Here is a 17,579-nt window from a genome sequence, read left to right as displayed (position 1 = left end):
AACACAACAAATACGTCCCATACCCTATTTTCTCCTCAATATTCCTGCATGTTGAAAAGGAACACAAAGTAGTAGTGGAAAGATTGGATTTTTCAAGATACCATTACTTCACTAGCTGCTACTTTCTGTACTGAAATAGTAGATTTAAAGAAAAGAAGTCAGCCCTAAGAAAAACATGTAGCTCTGATTAAATAAGGTTAGTCTCTGTTTCTTGAACAAAACTGTTCCTACTAGGTATCTCATTAAGTTCTTCTAAAGTCTGCCACATGGTGTACTTTGCTCTATTCAAACATACGTGGCTCAGAGGACATCAAAACTTACTTTGGAACCAGGGTAGAAAGGCTGTATAAGTCTGGAACTTCAGCAAGGAAATAATCTTGAGGAAATATTTATGGTTTGTAAAGGCATTAAATTCAGTTAAATTCCTAACTAAAGAATCAAGTCCTCACATAACCTCATATAACCTGGGGCACCTAAGAAAATGGCATGCTCTTCTCTTCTCATTTCCAAAAAGGCATCTTCTCTTAGAAGGCTGAAAAGGTGGCTCAGTATGGCTTTGTCTTCACAAGCTGTTTTCTAACCACATTAGCAGTCACAGTCCCTGCATTAGCAGACATGAACTTGTTGCTCTCTCGAAGGACTTACTATGACTTGCCATCACATTTCAGAACTACACGCTGCCTTGCCTTCATCATAAATTTACCGTATGCTGAGAAAATACATTTTTCCCTAGTGTGAAAAAAAAAGACACCAAAGGCTGTTAAAAACACTGCAAAGACTTAAAGGACTTAGAAGCTTATTTATTTTTAGTAGCACAGTCTTCAATTTATTTAAGCATTTCAGCAAGTCCTGGGCTCCAGGCTGATACTGTATTCGTGTACATAAAATTACATATGAAATAACAGCACTGCTGTCAGCAGCCATTTGAGAAAACACCTGGAATCATTTGCAAAGTACTCCTACTGTTTCAATTCATGTATCTCTGGAACATTAAAGAGGATCCAGCATACGCTGTCTAATGTTTTTGGCCAGGTATACCCCATGAAGCCAGATCATCTAGCCTGCGGGACTCACCAGGGGTCTAAAAATCTGGTGGCAGGGTGGCAAGTAAAGCCCCTTCCTTGCTGCCAAATTTCTGGACTGGGGGGCAGCCTCTTGAGCCAGACAACATGGCCCTGCACACTACACTGGGCATGCAGGGTGGCACGAGGCTGATCCAGGCAGCACATAGCACAGGGCCACTCAGGGCAGCACGGAGCCTGATCCCAACACACAGGGCTAGGCAGAGGCCGCATGAGGCTCCATCTGGCCCATACCACTCATCTAGCTCACAGGGTCAAACAAAAGGTTGAGCACCAGTGCTGTTGGCTATCTATTCGTTTCCATCTTACATGTGATTTAAAAATGCATTAATTTGATTCTACTTTTCATTGCAACAAAACTGGCAAACTGAAGGATTTGGAGTCTGATGTATGAACAGTGTGACTGCTAACAAACAAGGGCACTAGCCCAGGCTTAAAACTGGCATAAAAGAGCGTGAAATGAGGCCCCTCATTAACACTACACTTAACAAAGACAAAATCTGGCAAATCAATTTAAAAAGTGACAGAGAGAAAGCAGAGAAGAGCAGCTTTAAAATGGCTGATGGTCTGGATGCTGACTCTCTTATATTTAGATGTCCATGCGCATGCACACACACACACACACACACAATCATTTGATTTTGTGTGTCTGGGATTGAATCCTGTTCATCTTTACCATGAAAGCAGTACTAAAAGACTTTTATAAACATTTAAAGGAACAAAAGTAGCAGTACAACAAAGGACAGCCCACACAGGGGCCCAGGTACAACAGAAAGAGCCTGGGGCTATGGCCCGCAAGGCCTGCCCTCACAGTCTACAAACAAAAACACCCGGTACAACATCAACCTAATAAGACCCCTGCCGGTACCCCGGGAAGGGGCGAGCAGTATCACAGAACAAGGACCAAACAGCCACCCTCGATGCTGCAGAGCATCTCCTGAATGCCCCAGTGGTGCCTGGAAGGCTGGTACTGTCTGCTGGAGGACCGCGTGCTCGAATTGCAGTGACAAGCATGCATGGACCATGAACCGAAAGAGCCACAAGGCATCATCAGAATTGGTCCCAGCAAGCCAGTTCCTGCAGCTCTTGAGGATGGCCATCTTGGCCTGGCCAAGCAGAAAGTTAGTCAGGCAGATGACATCCCCCTCCCCCCTGCCAGGTATGAAAGGGAAAACAAAAAGGTAGCCTCTGAGCGGTCCAAGTCCAGCACCTCGAACAAAGCGCCAAAGGTAGCCAAGAGCGGCAGGAGCCAGGGGCACCCAAGGAAGGCATGGAACAGATCTGCCTCTACCTCCCCCGGACAGAAGGGGCAGGTCGCTGACACACTCGGATCCACGTGGCAGATGAGCGTGATGGTGGCCAGCATCCCATGCAGCACCCGCCACTGGAGGTCACCGGTCCTTTTGGCAAAGGGCAGCATATAAAGTATGCACTGTGTGGGGCGGGCTGGCGTGAGTGCCGGTGCCACTAGCCACCACCATGTAGTGTCAAGACAACTGGCAAGGACGTGGGAGTAGCAGACACAAATCAACCACGTGTACAGGGCTTTTTGGGGAAGCGTGTTAAAGCGAACCCCAGCATCGCCATCAGAGGCATGGGAAGAGCCAGTAAAATGCCAGGCCCACCATCCAGGTCACTATCCATGGCTGGGACAACGGGCAGCAGTGGAAAGGGTTCACCTGGGACATCCCCAGCAGGGATGACCCACCATGCTGAGAGGTGGTTTTCCAGGGCGGCCACTGCCTCTGCTGGGAGGGTGGCCCGCGTGTCCCCCAGGAGGCGGGTGGCACAACAAACCGAGCACATGCCCGAGCAGGCAGCCAGAGCCTCAGCCTACAGCCAATCCGACCAGGTCACATCAAAAAGGTGGCCCAGCTGGACAGTATGCAATCAGATGCGAGTCAGCAAGGCTATCAGAGCCAAGACTCAGCAGCCTGTGCCGCAGGGCCAGGTTGTAGACAAGGAGCTCCTGCAGCAACTCTGGAAGCCACAGGTGCCTAGCTCAGGGCTGGACGCAGAAGGTGGCCTGCCAGGCCTGCGCCAAGCTGCAGTAGGGCTGGAGGATGCCCCAGTCCAAGAGGGCAGGATCCAAGAGAAAGAGCTCTCGGTCGAACCCAAGGTCCCCCACCCATCACAGAAACACATAGGTCCCCCCGCTGTTGCCAGGGGGAAGGGGGGCAGGGGTCTCCTCACAGTAGATTTCATAGACATCAGGGCTCCAGTAGTCTCTGGAGGGCCTGCAGGAGGAAAGCAGCTACCCTGCCTGCCAAGTCAACCAAGTCCTGGCCTCCCTTGGCCATCAGCAGCTAGAGAACAGCTCAGAGGAACCAATGGCACCCATCCCAGAAAAAATCCACAAACAGTCTCTGCAGCATGTCAAGTCAGTCTGGCGGGGGGGGTCCAACACGGCACATCGGTGCCATAATGTTGTGGCTGCCAAGTCGTTCACAATGAGCACCCGTTGGTGGTAGAAGAGGCCAGGCAGACACCAGTGCCATTGCCGCAGATGTGCCTCCACCTCATCGCTGAGGCCCTCCCAATTCTAGTCAGAGAAGACAGATGGTCGGAGGAACGCCCCTAGGACCTTAAGGCCCTTGAGATGCCAGGAGAGACCTCTGGGCAGGTCCAGGGTGAAAGAGGTCGGCCCAAGCACCGAGAAGTAGGGTGTCACTCTTGATGCAGTTGACGCAAGCTGAAGAGGCACAGTCATAAGCACGCTGACAGTCAACCAATGACCGGACATCACCCTGGGTACCGAGGAGGACGGCCACAATGTGGGCGCATAGAAGAGGAGACGACGTTGTGCCAAAGAGAGGCAAACAGTTAGCAGGCAGCCAAGGATGACCTCTTGGACTACCGCCATGTCAGGCATCAGCTGCAGCAAGAAGACAATTGCGACCTCTGCGCTGAGGGAGGTGCCAGGACTCAGGAACATGTGGCCTCTCCAGGCAACATGCCAGTCAGCCTGATTGGCAGCGTCAGTATGGGTTTCCTGCAGGAAAGCTACATCCAGCCGTTTCTGATGCAGGAAATCGGAGAGCCGTCTGCTTCCCAGGATCTCTGCAGCCGCTGACACTGAGACAACTAAAAGCCGTAGCAGCCATGCATAAAGGGTGTAGAAAGGAGGACAGGCAAAGCCAAAAGAGCAGACAGAAGTACCAGAGAGGAGGAAGCACGCAGGACAAGAAAAAAATGGGCCTACAGATTGCTAGCCAAAGCTTCCTGCAACAGGCACCCAACATCGTCCGCGAGCTTGCTTAGGTGAAAGCTATAATGCTGCATCCCCAGGGTGGAGCGCAGCATCGCTACTGCGGCCTTAGCAGAAAGCACAAACGTCTCAGGTTCCGGGAACCATTTACGAATACACGGGGCAACTTTCCAGTGATGCCTGGTCTGGTCAAGAGACTCAATGAGGCGCTCAGCGGGGTAACCAACAGGGAGGTTCCTCAGAGGCAGGAGCAGGCTCCGCCACCGGGATGTAGATTATGTGGGGGGGACTTTAGCTGAGTCGGAGACGCCACTCCTTGAGGCAGGACTTCCCTCAACTTGTCCTCAGAGACAGAATCAAAATCCGACCTCAAGGAGGAAGAGAGGTACATGTTATGCACAGAGAGTTGCCGAGGCCTGGGGGGGGTATGTGTCCCCTCACCAGGCCTCCCAGCATCAGGCCCTATGGTGGCGGCATCCTCTAAAGGGCCCTGGGGGGTGCATTAGTCCCTGAACAATTAGGGGGGCACTCTCCTGGGCTGGAATATCTCTCTCTTGGTACCACTTGTGGCTCCCAGAGGGCCCATTTTGACATAATCAGGCTCAGGGAGCTGAGAAGCGAGGGGAGGGCCATTGGACCTCACCTCGCTCCCAGGTCTGCGGGGGGGTGCCGAGGAGGCAGGCAGATAGGGTGGATCCCGCTCGCTAACCCCAGCTCCCCCTGAAGTGGTGGGGAGGTCTTAAGGGGTTGACAAGGCCTTCTTGTAAGACTCCTTCTGCTGCTGGGAGGTCTGCTCCTCAGCAGAAGGAGCCAAAGCCTCTCCTGGGGGGGAAGCAAGGAGGAGCCCCACCTCCCCCCCCGCGGAGCCACCTGTCTCTGACAAACTGGGGAGCGGCTGGAAGGTAGGCACATCCCCACCACCCAACGAGGCATCCGCACCAGAGGCGGACGAACCATCAGGCGCAGCCACAGGTGGCTCCGCTGCAACCGGCTTCTTCCTTGGGCACTGGGCAGCCACAGCAAAAGCACGAGATGTCCCCAACAGTAAGGTAAGCCTCCTAACACTGCCCATCAATCATGAAAGACAGGGAGTGGGGTAAACCCCAAGCCTCCCGGACAAGAAGCATGAACATCTGCCTTTCAAAGGACAGGACATGCTGGAGCACAGGACCGCCGCTGCCAAGTGACAGTCTACGGACAGGCCCTGTGACCATGCCATAGGGGCGCAGGTGGTTGGTGAGCTCATCGTCCGAGAGAAATGGAGGAGAGGAATATTAGAGGCTACCACCTGAATGGCACTGTGTCTAAGGGTGTTGCGATGCAAAACACACCCCTGACAGTCACACCTGTTAACACAACTTCACGCGCCAAAGCAGGCGAGCTGAGGAAAATGACGGGGTCCGAACTCACTCGGTCAGCATAAAGGACGTTTCTGAAGCCTACTAGTGCACCCACAGCAGAGGCGCACTCCTCCACCCCGATGAAGGAAGGGGCATGAAGCCGGACACCAAAACTCAAGTCCAAAGGGGCAGAAGCCTCAGCAATGGACGGCTGGGAGCTGCCTTCAGCCATTCCAGCAAGAAAAGGGTTAACTATGCAAGGAACCAGAGGGGTCAGAGATGGGTGGTCATCTAACCAACAAGGAACAAAGAAACTGGAAAAAACAAAGAAACAAGAGAGGAGAGGAGAAAGGTACAGGATATATCAGGAGGGGAAACTGAAAAGAAGAAAGCAACAGAGCAGCCACAGCAAGGGGAGAGGAGAAACAAAATGAAGGGGGGGGGGGGGGGGGCGGCGCGGTGAATAAGGGGGGGGGGGGGGGGGGGGGGGGGTTATGGCAAGAGAAAGGGCTGAAAACGATGAAAAAAGGCAAGAAAAAGTAAATAAAGGCACAGGACTATGGTGAGGAAGGGGTCAGACTGTCACAGAATAGGCACAAGCTCCCAGAGGACAGAGGGAACATAGCTGTCGGCGGCCGTTTAGAAACAGACAAAAAAAAAAGAGAAAGAAAAGAACGAACATGAATAGGTCTGTGATTCTCAGGAGAGTCATGAACTGAGTTTGAGCCAAACCATCTCACTGCCTTCAAGACCAGATCACTAGGACTTGCTGTAAGATGAAACTAGGGGTTGGCAACCTGCAGCCAGATCCAGCCTGAGAAGCCTTTTGATCTGGCCCATGGACATAGGACTTCGGTGCTGTTCCATGGCAGGGGACTTTGGTAGCAGTTAGGGGTGCATCGATAGAAAATTTCTGGGCCGATGGCTGATTTTTAACGAGCCATATCAGCCGATACTGATCCGATTCTGATATGCAGCCAGGCAGCATGGAAAGGGGCGACTGGCTGGTAAGTCTGTTGCAGGGGAAGGGGATCGAGGCCCCTGCTATAAAGGAGAGAGTGGGGATGGGGCAGGGGTAGGGGCAGGCACTGCACAGCCAGGGCGGAGTGAGGGACAGAGCCTCTAGTGGCTTGTCCAGGTGGCGTGGGGAGGGGGTGGCAGCTCCCAGAGGGCATGGGGGGGCATGTGCCCCAGATCTGCACACAAGGCAAGGGTGGGCACCAGGCTCTTCCCAGCAGGAGGCTGGGTAGAGCTACACTCAGGACAGGCAGTGGTAGCACTGAGAGGGGTATATGGGGAGGCTGCAGCCACCCCAAAATTCACTGTAGCCCCCCCAACCTCTCTCCCAGCACCGCTGCTTGCCCTGAGCGCAGCCCCAGCCCAAGCCCCCCCCACCAGGAAGAGCTCCGCGCAGCCCCAGCCCCAGCCCACAGTGACAGCCTGTCCTCACCCTGTGCGCGGATCCAGGGGCACACACCTGCCCTGCCCCACTGGGGTGCACGCAGCAGTGAGAGCTGCCACCCTCTCCCCGCACCCTCCGGACGAGTCGCTTGTGGCTCTGTCCCCTGCTCCACGCCAACTGTGCAACATCTGCCCCAACCCCTGCCCAGCCCCACTTCCTCCCTCACCACAGGGGCCTCAATCTGCGCCCCCATGCCTGTTCCCTCACAACAGACTTACCAGCCAGACCCAGCTGCTTTCCACACTGCTGGGCTGAGCTCCTGCCGCCTGTGTGCTGCGCTGCAGCTGAGGGGATGCATGGGGAATTATTGGCCACATCAGCCAAAAAAGCCAATATCTGATACAGTCAGTTTTCCTTATATCGGTGCCAATCTGATATGGGACCCATGTATTGGTGCACCTCTAGTAGCAATCACTTTTCCTGTGCCAGCATAGGAAAAAGCAGTAGTGGGCACTTTCCCCATGCCAGTGGCGGGCACTTTTCTGGTGCTGGCATAGGAAGAAGCAGCAGCAGTAGATGCGTTCCCTGTGCCAGCAGCAGACGCTTTTCCTGTGTCAATGCGGGGAGAAAAGGCTGTAGCAAGTGCTTTGCCCACACCAGAGGTGAATGCTTTCCTTGTGCCCATGCAAGGAAAAAAGCAGTGGGACCAAGTACAGGGAAAAGTGGCCTTGGCAGGCACTCTTCCCATGCCAGCGTGAGGGGAAGCAGCAGTGGTGTGTGCTTTTCCTGTGCCTGCCATGGGACCTCCCTTTGTCCGTCTGCCTCTGACCTGAACTGTGTCAATATGACCTGCAGTCTTAAAAAGCTGCTGATCACTGCATTAAACTCTATTGAAAATTAGGGTACAAGTAAACTTACCTCGAAGTTACTCAGCAATGCAGCACTGGCATCTTTTCTAAAAAAGGAATAAAACATGTTTCAGAATATTTTGTATACAAAATTTAAAAATCACCATCTTCCTCTCTACTAACACTAGAAAGTAGAATTCGTTAAATTCAGGAATTCTTTCTAATAAAATTCTCAGGATCACAATTTTGTTAATTCCTCCACTGTTCCTGGCTGTTGCTATCTATGGCAGTCACGAATATTTTACACACCCTAACTATGCTTATTACTATTAGACAAACTATCGGTACAAGAATATTTGGCTCAATTGATCCACAAAGTAGTGTTTAACTTGCTCAGCAAAATCCTCTGAATTGGGACAGCCTACTGACTGATCTACCATTTCAATTAACAGCCCATTCAATTATTCCTTGCTCCTTAAACTTTTGTCTGAATAAAGTGACGCACAAAACAATAACAGAAATCTACTGAGTGGGTAGATACAGATATATAGATCATGTATACAAACACACATACAGGTAAGAGAGGTCTATATATGTATCTATAACTATGCACACACACACACACACACACACACACTCTATAGCATGGGTAGGCATTATTTGGGCTGGAGGGCCGCTTACAGAGTTTTTGTGAGCTGTTGTGGGCCAGGTCAGCAATCACCCCCACCATCAACAGCTCACCAAAGCTCCCTAAGTGGCTCCATGATGGGCCGGGCAGGTGAGATGGAGCTGCGGGGCAGGCAGAAAGCGGCATCCATGAGCAGGACAGGTGGGCAGGTCCAGGGCTGGGACTGGGGGGATGTGACAATATGGACAGAGCAATGGTCTGCTCCCCACACACCCCTGCAATGGGTGCTGGTTCTGCGAGCAGGGGCCTGGGGGGGAGTAGACCGCAGCTCTGCCCCGGGCCCCAGCCCTGCACTGCCACTGCCCCATGATCCTGGGCAGGGAGTGTGGCCAGGTGGATGGGATGGGGCCGCAGGTGGGTGGGGAGCAGCATCCAGGAGCTGGATGGGTGAGAGGAGTTGGATCCAGGATCTTGGGGCAGTGACAGTGTGAGGCCAGGAACCGATGTAGAACTGCAATCTGCTCCCCACACACCTCTGCCTGCGGAAACAGTGCCCACTGCAGGGATGCACGGGCAGCGGATCAAGGCTCTGCCCCAGGCCCTTTTACTGCCCTGTGATCCTGGCTCCAGCCTGGCCCTGGCCTTGCCCACCCACGCTGCTCCTGGACACCGCTCCCCAGCCCCATCCCCTCCACCTGGCCACGCACCCTGCCCACATGGGTCCCACCGCCTGGGGTGGGCCTGAGACAGATGGGCCGGGACTCCTGGCAGTGAGGCTGGGTCCAGCGGCAGTGGCAGCCAGAAGGAGCTGCCAGGAAGCGAATCTGCCCCTAGCCTGCTTTGCACGCATGCCACAGCCTGGGCTGCTCCCCGGCTGCCCCCACAGTCCCCTGGGCTGTCCCAATTAAGTAAGAATCGCTCTTACTTATTATTGCTGGATCGAACAATCTGAGTAAAGCGTATTTCTGAATTGAGCATGCTCCCATTAATTAGACTAGAAGATATTGTAATTTCATATTTTCAAGTAAATACAATTTCTGTAGGACAAGCAGCGAGGAGCTAGCCATATATCCTGAGAACAATGCATTCTGCTGAGCCACCAGACAGTTACCATACAAAGGGGAAAAAAAGGGCTTTTCTCAGGTCCACGACAGCACATAAAAAAAAGCAAAATGCATTGTCAAGCACCATCGACTGTTTGAATAGCACTGTCACATTCATCACAGTCAAACATGTGAATGCCTTCCAAACGTCCACAGGTTCTATCATTGTTTTTAAATGAAAGGGACCTTGTAAAATACGCTGAGATGAACTTAAAATTCCAATTAGCTGATTCTAGTGAAACTTCAGCAAGTGAGCTCACACACGCATCAGTTTCCATTCATGTTTTACAAGCCATATAGCTTTTGTAGTTTTGTTCTTAGGTAAACACAATTCTTTGAAATCTGCATTCAGCCTATCTCCGCAGAAATCCCTATGCACTGAGGATGCTCTTTGTTTCTGGAAATAATAGCGTCACGGAAGAATTACATACAGATTCTTTCCATTAAAAAAAATGAGACTATCCTGGACTGTATATTCAACAGGCAAGCACAGAATGAATCGGCGGTTCGTTTAACTGCGATTTTATACTATGTTTAAATCAAACGTGGGTTTGTTTTTAAAATGGTAAACCTTTTGGGACCACAAGCGCTTAAACTTTTTTTGTACCAATTAACAGCAAAAAGAAACCCATCCAGTTGTCAAGCTGTTACTTAAAAAATTAAGTTTTTACTAGCGGGATTGTGTATTGCTAAGGGTATTGGGGAGATACAAATTTATTATGGCTACAAAGTCCTCTTGCTGTTCAGTACTTTGTCAAGCTACGAGGATTTTAAATGAAATAATATAGCAAACATTATGGCTAGCGTGCTTATTCAAGTTGATTTGTGTCATTACAAAAAAAATTGGCAAAGCAGAAACAGACTTCAGTTTTTATGTCAGTCTGCACGGTCGTATGAACGTATGAACAACCAAAAAGTATGCATGCAATATATCAGCATGCAGTTTATTTTTATAGCAATTCTAATTTGGGGGTTTTACATCAGTTATCTACATAGCGCACTTAGGAGTAACCTGTAAATGGAAAAGGAAAAAAAAAATGACTTAATTTTAATACCTCTTCCATAAATATATTTTAGATTCCTTTGAAAAAAAAAATATTTTTTTTACCTAAATTACTAAGATCATCCTCATGCACTACAGATTCATCTCATCTTAGTCCATAAGAGCCACTCTTTTAAGATATACTTTAGAATACAATTGCCATGGTATGCTCCTATAGAAAATTAAACAAAAAAATTTCCCTTTCTAAACCAAAGCACCTCAAAATCAACCCCGTCTATCCAGGCCTTAAAAACCTCCAAGGACGGAGTGTCCACCACGTCTGGGTGACCTGCTGCGACGCGTCACCGCCCTCCTAGTGAGAAAATTTTCCCCAATGTCCAAAACTCATAAGTGGCCGTCGCCCCTGGTCCCCCCCCCGTGTCACCGCCGTCCAGCGAGGCTCGGGGGCGCCCGGGGTTTCTTCAGGGGCCTTCATGTTATCACCTGCGCGGCCCACGCTTGCAAACCTGCTGCGCGGCCAAGAGCATGCGCACGTCCAGGCCTTTTCTCCCCGGGGTAAGAAAATAGCCCTTTTGGGAGGGGGAACGGCCCGCGGGTGAATCACTCCTCCCCCGGGGGCATTTTAGCTCTGGGAGAAAAACAAACCACGGCTCTCCCGGCCCTCTCCCCGCACCCGCGGCCCTTACACGTCCATGGCGCCCGCGCTGCGTCCCGGGGGGAAAGGAAAAGGGGGAGGGGGCGGAGCGCAGCGCAGCGCAGCGCAGCGCGGGGGCCGCCGGGAAAAAGAACGTAGGAAGCGGCAAAAAAGATCACACTTGCATTGGCCGGGAATCGAACCCGGGCCTCCCGCGTGGCAGGCGAGAATTCCCAATGCGGCCGCCCGCGGTGCGGCTGCCCCGCGCCCTCCGCGCCCCCTGCACGGGGTGCCCTGCACCAGTTGTGGGTCCTTTCGGGTCTGCCCTGCACCACCCTGATTGTGGGTCCATGCAGGTCTGCCCTGCCCTGCTTTGAGGTCCATGCAAGTCTGCCCTGCACCAATTGTGGATCCCTCCGGGTCTGCCCTGTCCTGATTGTGGGTCTGCCCTGCACCGAACACTGTGGTTGTGGGTCTCTGTGGCTTTGCCCTACACTAGGTGCATCTACACGTCGCCATACGGCAATGGTGTGACTGCACCGTGCTTTTGGAAGTACTAAAACATGGTGTGGTAACCGCCCGGACGGTGCCGAATGGGCACCACGTGCTTAAATTTTCTTGCTGCGTTGCCAGAGCAGGGCACCGTAAGCGGGGAGCGTGCCACTACTGCGACGTAGCTAGCGATACGTCGGCATAGCGTGCCATGCGTCACTATGTCGCCATAGGGTGATGTGCAGGCGCGCCCGCTGCTTTGGTTGCTTCTTGCCCTTTCTCCTGACGGTGAAGGGAGAGGTTTCACCTGCCCACAAAAAGAAAGGCCCGCTGTTGGCACAAGGCTTGGCACATCCAGAAGCCAGGCAGAAATGCCCCAGAATTCACCAGTTTGAGTTGTGTGTGTCCCAGCCGGCTTCTGCTGTGATAATAAAAGGGGAAGAATGAATCAAATCATTTTTGTCCGTCCAGAAAATGAACTCCGGGCCTTGCACGCACAGCATGTCGCCATCACCTGTGCAAACAACATGATACCTTATAGGAAATCCACTTCTGGGTGCCACCAGGCATTTCTTCCTAAAGTGCTTTTATGGGTCTCATCAGCCGACACACCAATATTCCACCTTCTTCACTGCCCTCCCACTCGTTATAACCTCAATATATTGTATTACAGTTTGCATCAACCCCGTTTCAACCCAGAGAGAGCGAGCCCCGCTCTTCTCCGGACACAGCTGAGAATTGCTTTGGATACAGCACGCAAAACAACGGCCTTGCCCATGACCATAGGACAGGCCTGCGCAATACAAGAAACTCCTGTGTCCTCTGAGTTTAGGGCCGTGCTATTACTTGGGATCCAGCAAATAGCCATCGAGCCCTAATGACCCAGGGAGGTGACCCAAAATGATATCTTCTCTAGAAGAGTCAGCCTCTTTCATCAATGAAAGGACTGAAATATGAACCACCACGGTCATACCCCAGGAACCACCACAGTCATTGCACAGTGACAGCAATGAACAAACACCCAGATCAACAGACAGACTCCAGAGAGAGCTAGAGTCGCCTTTGTTTGTTCATGTGATTTACTGACCCTGGCACAATATGGCCAAAACCAGCAGAGCAAAGTCCTGCGACAGCTCTGTCGGGTGCTATACGATACCACGTGCACCTGCTTTTTTATGCTTAGCATCTCATTTCTGTCTTCCAACACCAGGTAATTATCTGCATCTTATTTGATATCTTTCTTAGGGCTTCGTCCTGAGCTCTGCTATGCACTTCAGCCACTGGGCTCTGGAGTTCATGCACAAACAAAATTATCACTGTGCTCCACACAAACTACTTTCCAAAGAGAAGATGCAAAAGTAGTGATTAGCCCAGGTATCTCGGTTTTTAATTTCTGTACTTCTGATTGGACTCAACGGCTTGGGATGTGTACATTAGAGTATCCATAGGGAATGCAGACATGGAATTTTCTAAATGTGCAGCGTATAAACATTTCAAGCATAGGATTGTGATTGTTACCACTAAGGCTCAATGAGAGAGGAGCCTTGGTATTAACTACTGAAAGCAGGGGACACAGTAACTGCTATGGAAAGCAGATCTGCAATGTATCTATTCTTTGTCATGAAAGATGTTTTCTGTATTCAGCATTTTGCATCTTTTTTTACATTCAAAATTCATTAAACAATTCTTTTTGTAAAACATGTCAGCACTGCTCCACACCAACCCAGCGAACAGTGCATTTCACTGACCAGCAGACCGAGTCTATAGGATGACTTTAGGGCAAAGGTTATGAGAGTCAATTCATTTCTAGCGTTAGGCCTAATACAAAGAGTATATTCCTGCAAATCACTATATAAAGCACTGAAAGGACTGAACATGATTATTAAAAACTCCTCTAATAAAGGAAAAATTAAAAGAAATCGGTAATGCTGTAACTAGTCCCCAAGAAGCAAGTGCGGTTAAGGCATGAATCTCTAATTTTTTGGAACAACGAAATGTAGTAAAATAATGTTCAATGTTTCTTTGCAGTTGAATGTGCCATATTCCCCTCCAAAGCACCCCAGTATGTGTGGTACATCAGTTTGGAAAAGAAAAGGATCAGAAATGGGACTGTGCTCCATTCCCTGTCCCCAGGAGAAATGATCTAAAGTACATAGTGCCATTTCATCAGGGGCTTCGTAGAAGCAAGAAAAAAAAGCAAAATGATAAAGCAGAAAGTGGGAGGAAATTAAAAACGGGAAAAAAGAGAAGAAAGCATTTATTTGAGGCCCATTTTGCAATCCTCAATTGGCACAAAGGTACTATTACTCTCTAGCTCAAAACCACCCTGTTAAAAAATCCTCCTGCCTTGTTTACTGCTATCCCCATACCTGGAACGTCTGTTCTGATTTCCAGTTTAATTTCTGTTATTCACACTTTCCATGCTGTTCATCACTAGGAAAAGGACTGTAACTGTGATGTCCCATTCAGAACCGTAGAAAAGAATTAACCATCTCCTGTAGGCAGGTAAGTAAATACATTCAGCAAATTCCCCCAAATAATCATTGCTGTGAGCATCTAGATGCCAGTGGTGGAAAGGAGATGAAGTGGTGGGACTGAGACAAGAAGGGTTGAGTGGATGGAGAGGACAAGCCACAGGTAAGGAGAAAAAGACTTCAAATGGGAACAAGGGACATGGCAAGAGAAAGACAATACAAGAGATGCAGGGGGTAGAGAAATGATTGCAGGGGGTGGAGATACAGGGAGTGGAGAAATGATTGCACATGCTCTGCTGGGGATTTTGATGACAAATTCACCTGAAATTTAATTTGTACCATTCCTAGAGCTCCTCAAAGGCCTGGATACTGAAGACTGGAATAAGTAGTGCACTGTAATATAGTTAACAAACAGTGTGAATAATAATAATAATAAAAGTAATAGCAACAAAAGTAAAAAAAATACATCATTAGGAGTGTGGAAGAAGGGAAAAGCATTTCCTTGCTGGGGAGTGACTGAGTATTTAGAGCCAAGGAACAAATGCTGGGTTGGGGTCTGTTTTCTGGGATCTCCCCTACCTGTATCGTTGTTCAGTCCTTGGAGTTGGATCAGTTGACGAAGGGATTTTATTAAAATAGCGGCTCCCTGCAATAATAGGGACTGGACTCAACAACCCAGAAGGTCCCATCTAGTCCATTATGAATTACCTAGCAGTGAATCAATAACCAGTGTATCAGCCTGCACAATGAGGAACTTGAAAAGGCTATTCTGTTCTGCCACAATCAGTCTACAAAAGTTGAAAGCTAACAAGAGTCACTCATTGATAACGACTCCCTCAACTGGCGAAAATGTAGAAGCCCACAGCTACTGTGGCAATATTCCCCCAAAATAGGTTTTATACATGCAGACATGGAAACAGGAAAGACTCATGGGGAATCCTGCAGGCCAGATGACACAGTGCCAGGGGCTGCATGTGGTTTGCAAACTGGGGGTTGAGCACCCCGCTCTAATCCAATGTTTCTCAACCCGTGGGTTGCGGCTCAAAAGTGGGTTGCAAGAATATATGAAAGGGTCGCAAGTGGATTATCCTTTAAAGGAGAAAAACGTGGGAAACCATGGCTTTTCCCTTGCGCCAGTTCCAGCCTGCAAGGGGCTGCTTGAGGTCCCTCCAAGCCCCACACACACCCACCCCCTGCCCCACACACTGCGGGGCTAGGGCCTGGGGGTGAGGGGCACTGGGTCAGGACTGGCTATCGATGTGACAAATGGGTTCTGGTACAAAAAAGGTTGAGAGCCTCTGTTCTGATCCATGGGCAACTGGTGCCTCCCGAGTCTGGGAGGGCACCAGATCCCCCAGCGGGCGATCACCGAACCAGCAGCAAAACCAGCGAAACTGGAAGTGCACTTCTGCCGGCACTTCGGGTTTCGCAGCTGGCACCAAGGGGGTGCACGGCTGATCTCTGCACCCGTGTGCACCCGCTACATGTCACCAATGTTCTTGTAATCCATCCCAACCTCCTAGCACGTGGTACGTGATGGGGAAAAGTCGAGGATCAACTCCTATTGACTCCCAGCATAGTTTTCTGCATGGCTTACAGAGGTGTGTTTCAAGTTGAGACAATATTTTGAACTCCAGAGGTTTTAAACGGCTACTAAATAATAAGTTGAGCTTTTGAATTCAGATGCACATAGGCAAACTCTTGTTTCCCAGAACAAGACACTCCAGGCACGGAGGTTTTCTCCAACAGAAAACATTAGGGAGTCTCTCCCCTCCATCCCATTCTCTCCTTCTGCCCCCATAACGTACGCTCTTTGCAAGCTAAATAGGCTCAGGGGGCTTATATGCACTGAGCTCAGACCATCTGAATAAATCATTATAATTTGCTAGCATTGCAATATTGGAGCACAGCAGGACCGGAGGGGGTGGGACTAGATGTGGGAGGGAACTCCAGGGAAATTCCAGATCTGTTCAGCCCCCCCCCTGTGGAGGCGGGGCTATGACATCAGCTGGCTGTGCCTAAAAGCAGCCCTCTGAGCCAGACCCAGCAGAGATCAGCCAGTGCTTCCTTGCGTGCAGGTGAGTTAAGCTGAACCCAGCTGGGACGCGAACCAGAGCGGGCTGGAGTGCACTTTCCGACCCTCTGCGCTCACATTTCAGGTTGCAGCAGACCTCGCTGCGTTGCCAATATACAGTGCAACGCAACTGCTTTGCCTCTTGTGCAATAAATCCTGTCCTGCTGGAGCTGATGATGGATGATTAATCATGTTTTCTTTACCCCCAGGCAGGATTTTTGCAAACAGCGGGTTGTACAAAGCGGTGGGGTGGCGGTACTTTCCTGTGGGGCGGTCTGGAGCGGTTTGTCCAAAAGGTGCACGCTGAACTGCCTGTCTGAGAGGGGAAAACATCTGTGCTGTGTTCTTCTTGCAGACTGCACAAGTTGCTGAAGTCTCCAGAGGAAACAGGCAGCCTTCAGACATGACAGCTGAGGTGAGTGTGAGCTTTGATTTCTCAGTAGTAGTTGTCACCCACTCTCCTGTGCTTAGGATGGGAGCTGCTCCAGATGCAAACTAAACTTTTGAGAAGCTTGATTAAAAATATCAGAGAGCAACATTTTATCAGAGCACTTTTTAACATGAGATCACTTATTTTAGGTGAAGATCACTTTGCAGTTAAGTACTATATAGACAGCTACTTGTACAACCACTCACCAGCAGTATCTGTCTGTACCAAGGCTGCATTTTCAGTATCTGCCCCAAACTAGCAGCCTCTGAACCAAACTGGTCTGCCTCCTCTCCCATCTAATGCTACTGCATTTTGACAAGCATCCTCCACCTCTTCTACCCTCATCACTGCCCTGATTAGTTTGACAGGTAGCAATTTCAACTGAGAGACAACTCCCCACAAAACTTATGGTGAAATACTGTGACTTCCAAAAGTTAAATGAGAGAGTCTGGGGGAAAAAAAAGTCTAGTTATGAACATACAATCAGTTGCAAGGTGAGCTTGGTTACCTCAATTTTCCATGTCTGAATTCAGGGTGAGAAAATCCCAAATAAATGTAACTGCAAATCTGTCCATTTCCCACCTCTTTACCTAGGTTTGGTCACTCGTTTTTAGCATTGTTCCTGTGAACCAGCAGAGGAAACTAATAGAAGGGCAATGTCTAATCAGTATTGTAGCTGAGGCCCTGCAAAATTTGACTGTGGACAAAGTTAGAATTAAAAATGGGCATATGCTTAAAACAGCCCTGAAATCAAATCTTTAAACACAAAGGGCCTAATTTTATGGTTCTAAAAAGGCAAATTTCACAAGGGTGTACTTTTCTCTACAGGGACACAATGATAGGGCCCATAAAAGATATTGG

The 17,579-nt window shown here is 49.9% G+C and overlaps 2 protein-coding genes across 4 annotated transcripts in view; one reads left to right on the top strand and one right to left on the bottom strand.

Annotated features, from left to right (window-relative positions):
- Positions 1-11,355, bottom strand: part of CRCP (CGRP receptor component) — a 42,624-nt gene extending 31,269 nt beyond the window's left edge. The window contains exons 1-2 of one of the 2 annotated variants that reach the window (XM_006033290.3): positions 11,301-11,355; positions 7,951-7,987 (exon numbers count right to left, since the gene is read on the bottom strand). In XM_006033290.3, coding sequence (XP_006033352.1) covers positions 7,951-7,987; positions 11,301-11,308 — 45 coding nt within the window. In that variant the 5' untranslated portion in view covers positions 11,309-11,355. Of the gene's footprint in view, positions 1-7,950; positions 7,988-11,097; positions 11,236-11,300 lie in introns of those variants that run through there. The other variant, XM_006033289.3, reaches the window with a different exon arrangement.
- Positions 11,356-16,199: 4,844 nt separating this feature from the next.
- ASL (argininosuccinate lyase) overlaps positions 16,200-17,579 on the top strand; it is a 14,841-nt gene continuing 13,461 nt past the window's right edge. Inside the window, exons 1-2 of one of the 2 annotated variants that reach the window (XM_006033288.2) lie at positions 16,200-16,292; positions 16,644-16,703. In XM_006033288.2, the coding sequence (XP_006033350.1) occupies positions 16,692-16,703 (12 nt within the window). In that variant the 5' untranslated portion in view covers positions 16,200-16,292; positions 16,644-16,691. Of the gene's footprint in view, positions 16,293-16,497; positions 16,704-17,579 lie in introns of both variants that reach the window. The other variant, XM_025215034.1, reaches the window with a different exon arrangement.

The sequence above is a fragment of the Alligator sinensis genome, unplaced genomic scaffold, assembly GCF_000455745.1.
Source record: "Alligator sinensis unplaced genomic scaffold, ASM45574v1 scaffold1227_1, whole genome shotgun sequence".
Lineage (NCBI taxonomy): Eukaryota > Metazoa > Chordata > Crocodylia > Alligatoridae > Alligator > Alligator sinensis.
Note: the sequence above shows the minus strand (reverse complement) of the source record. Positions and strands in the feature narration are given on the sequence as shown.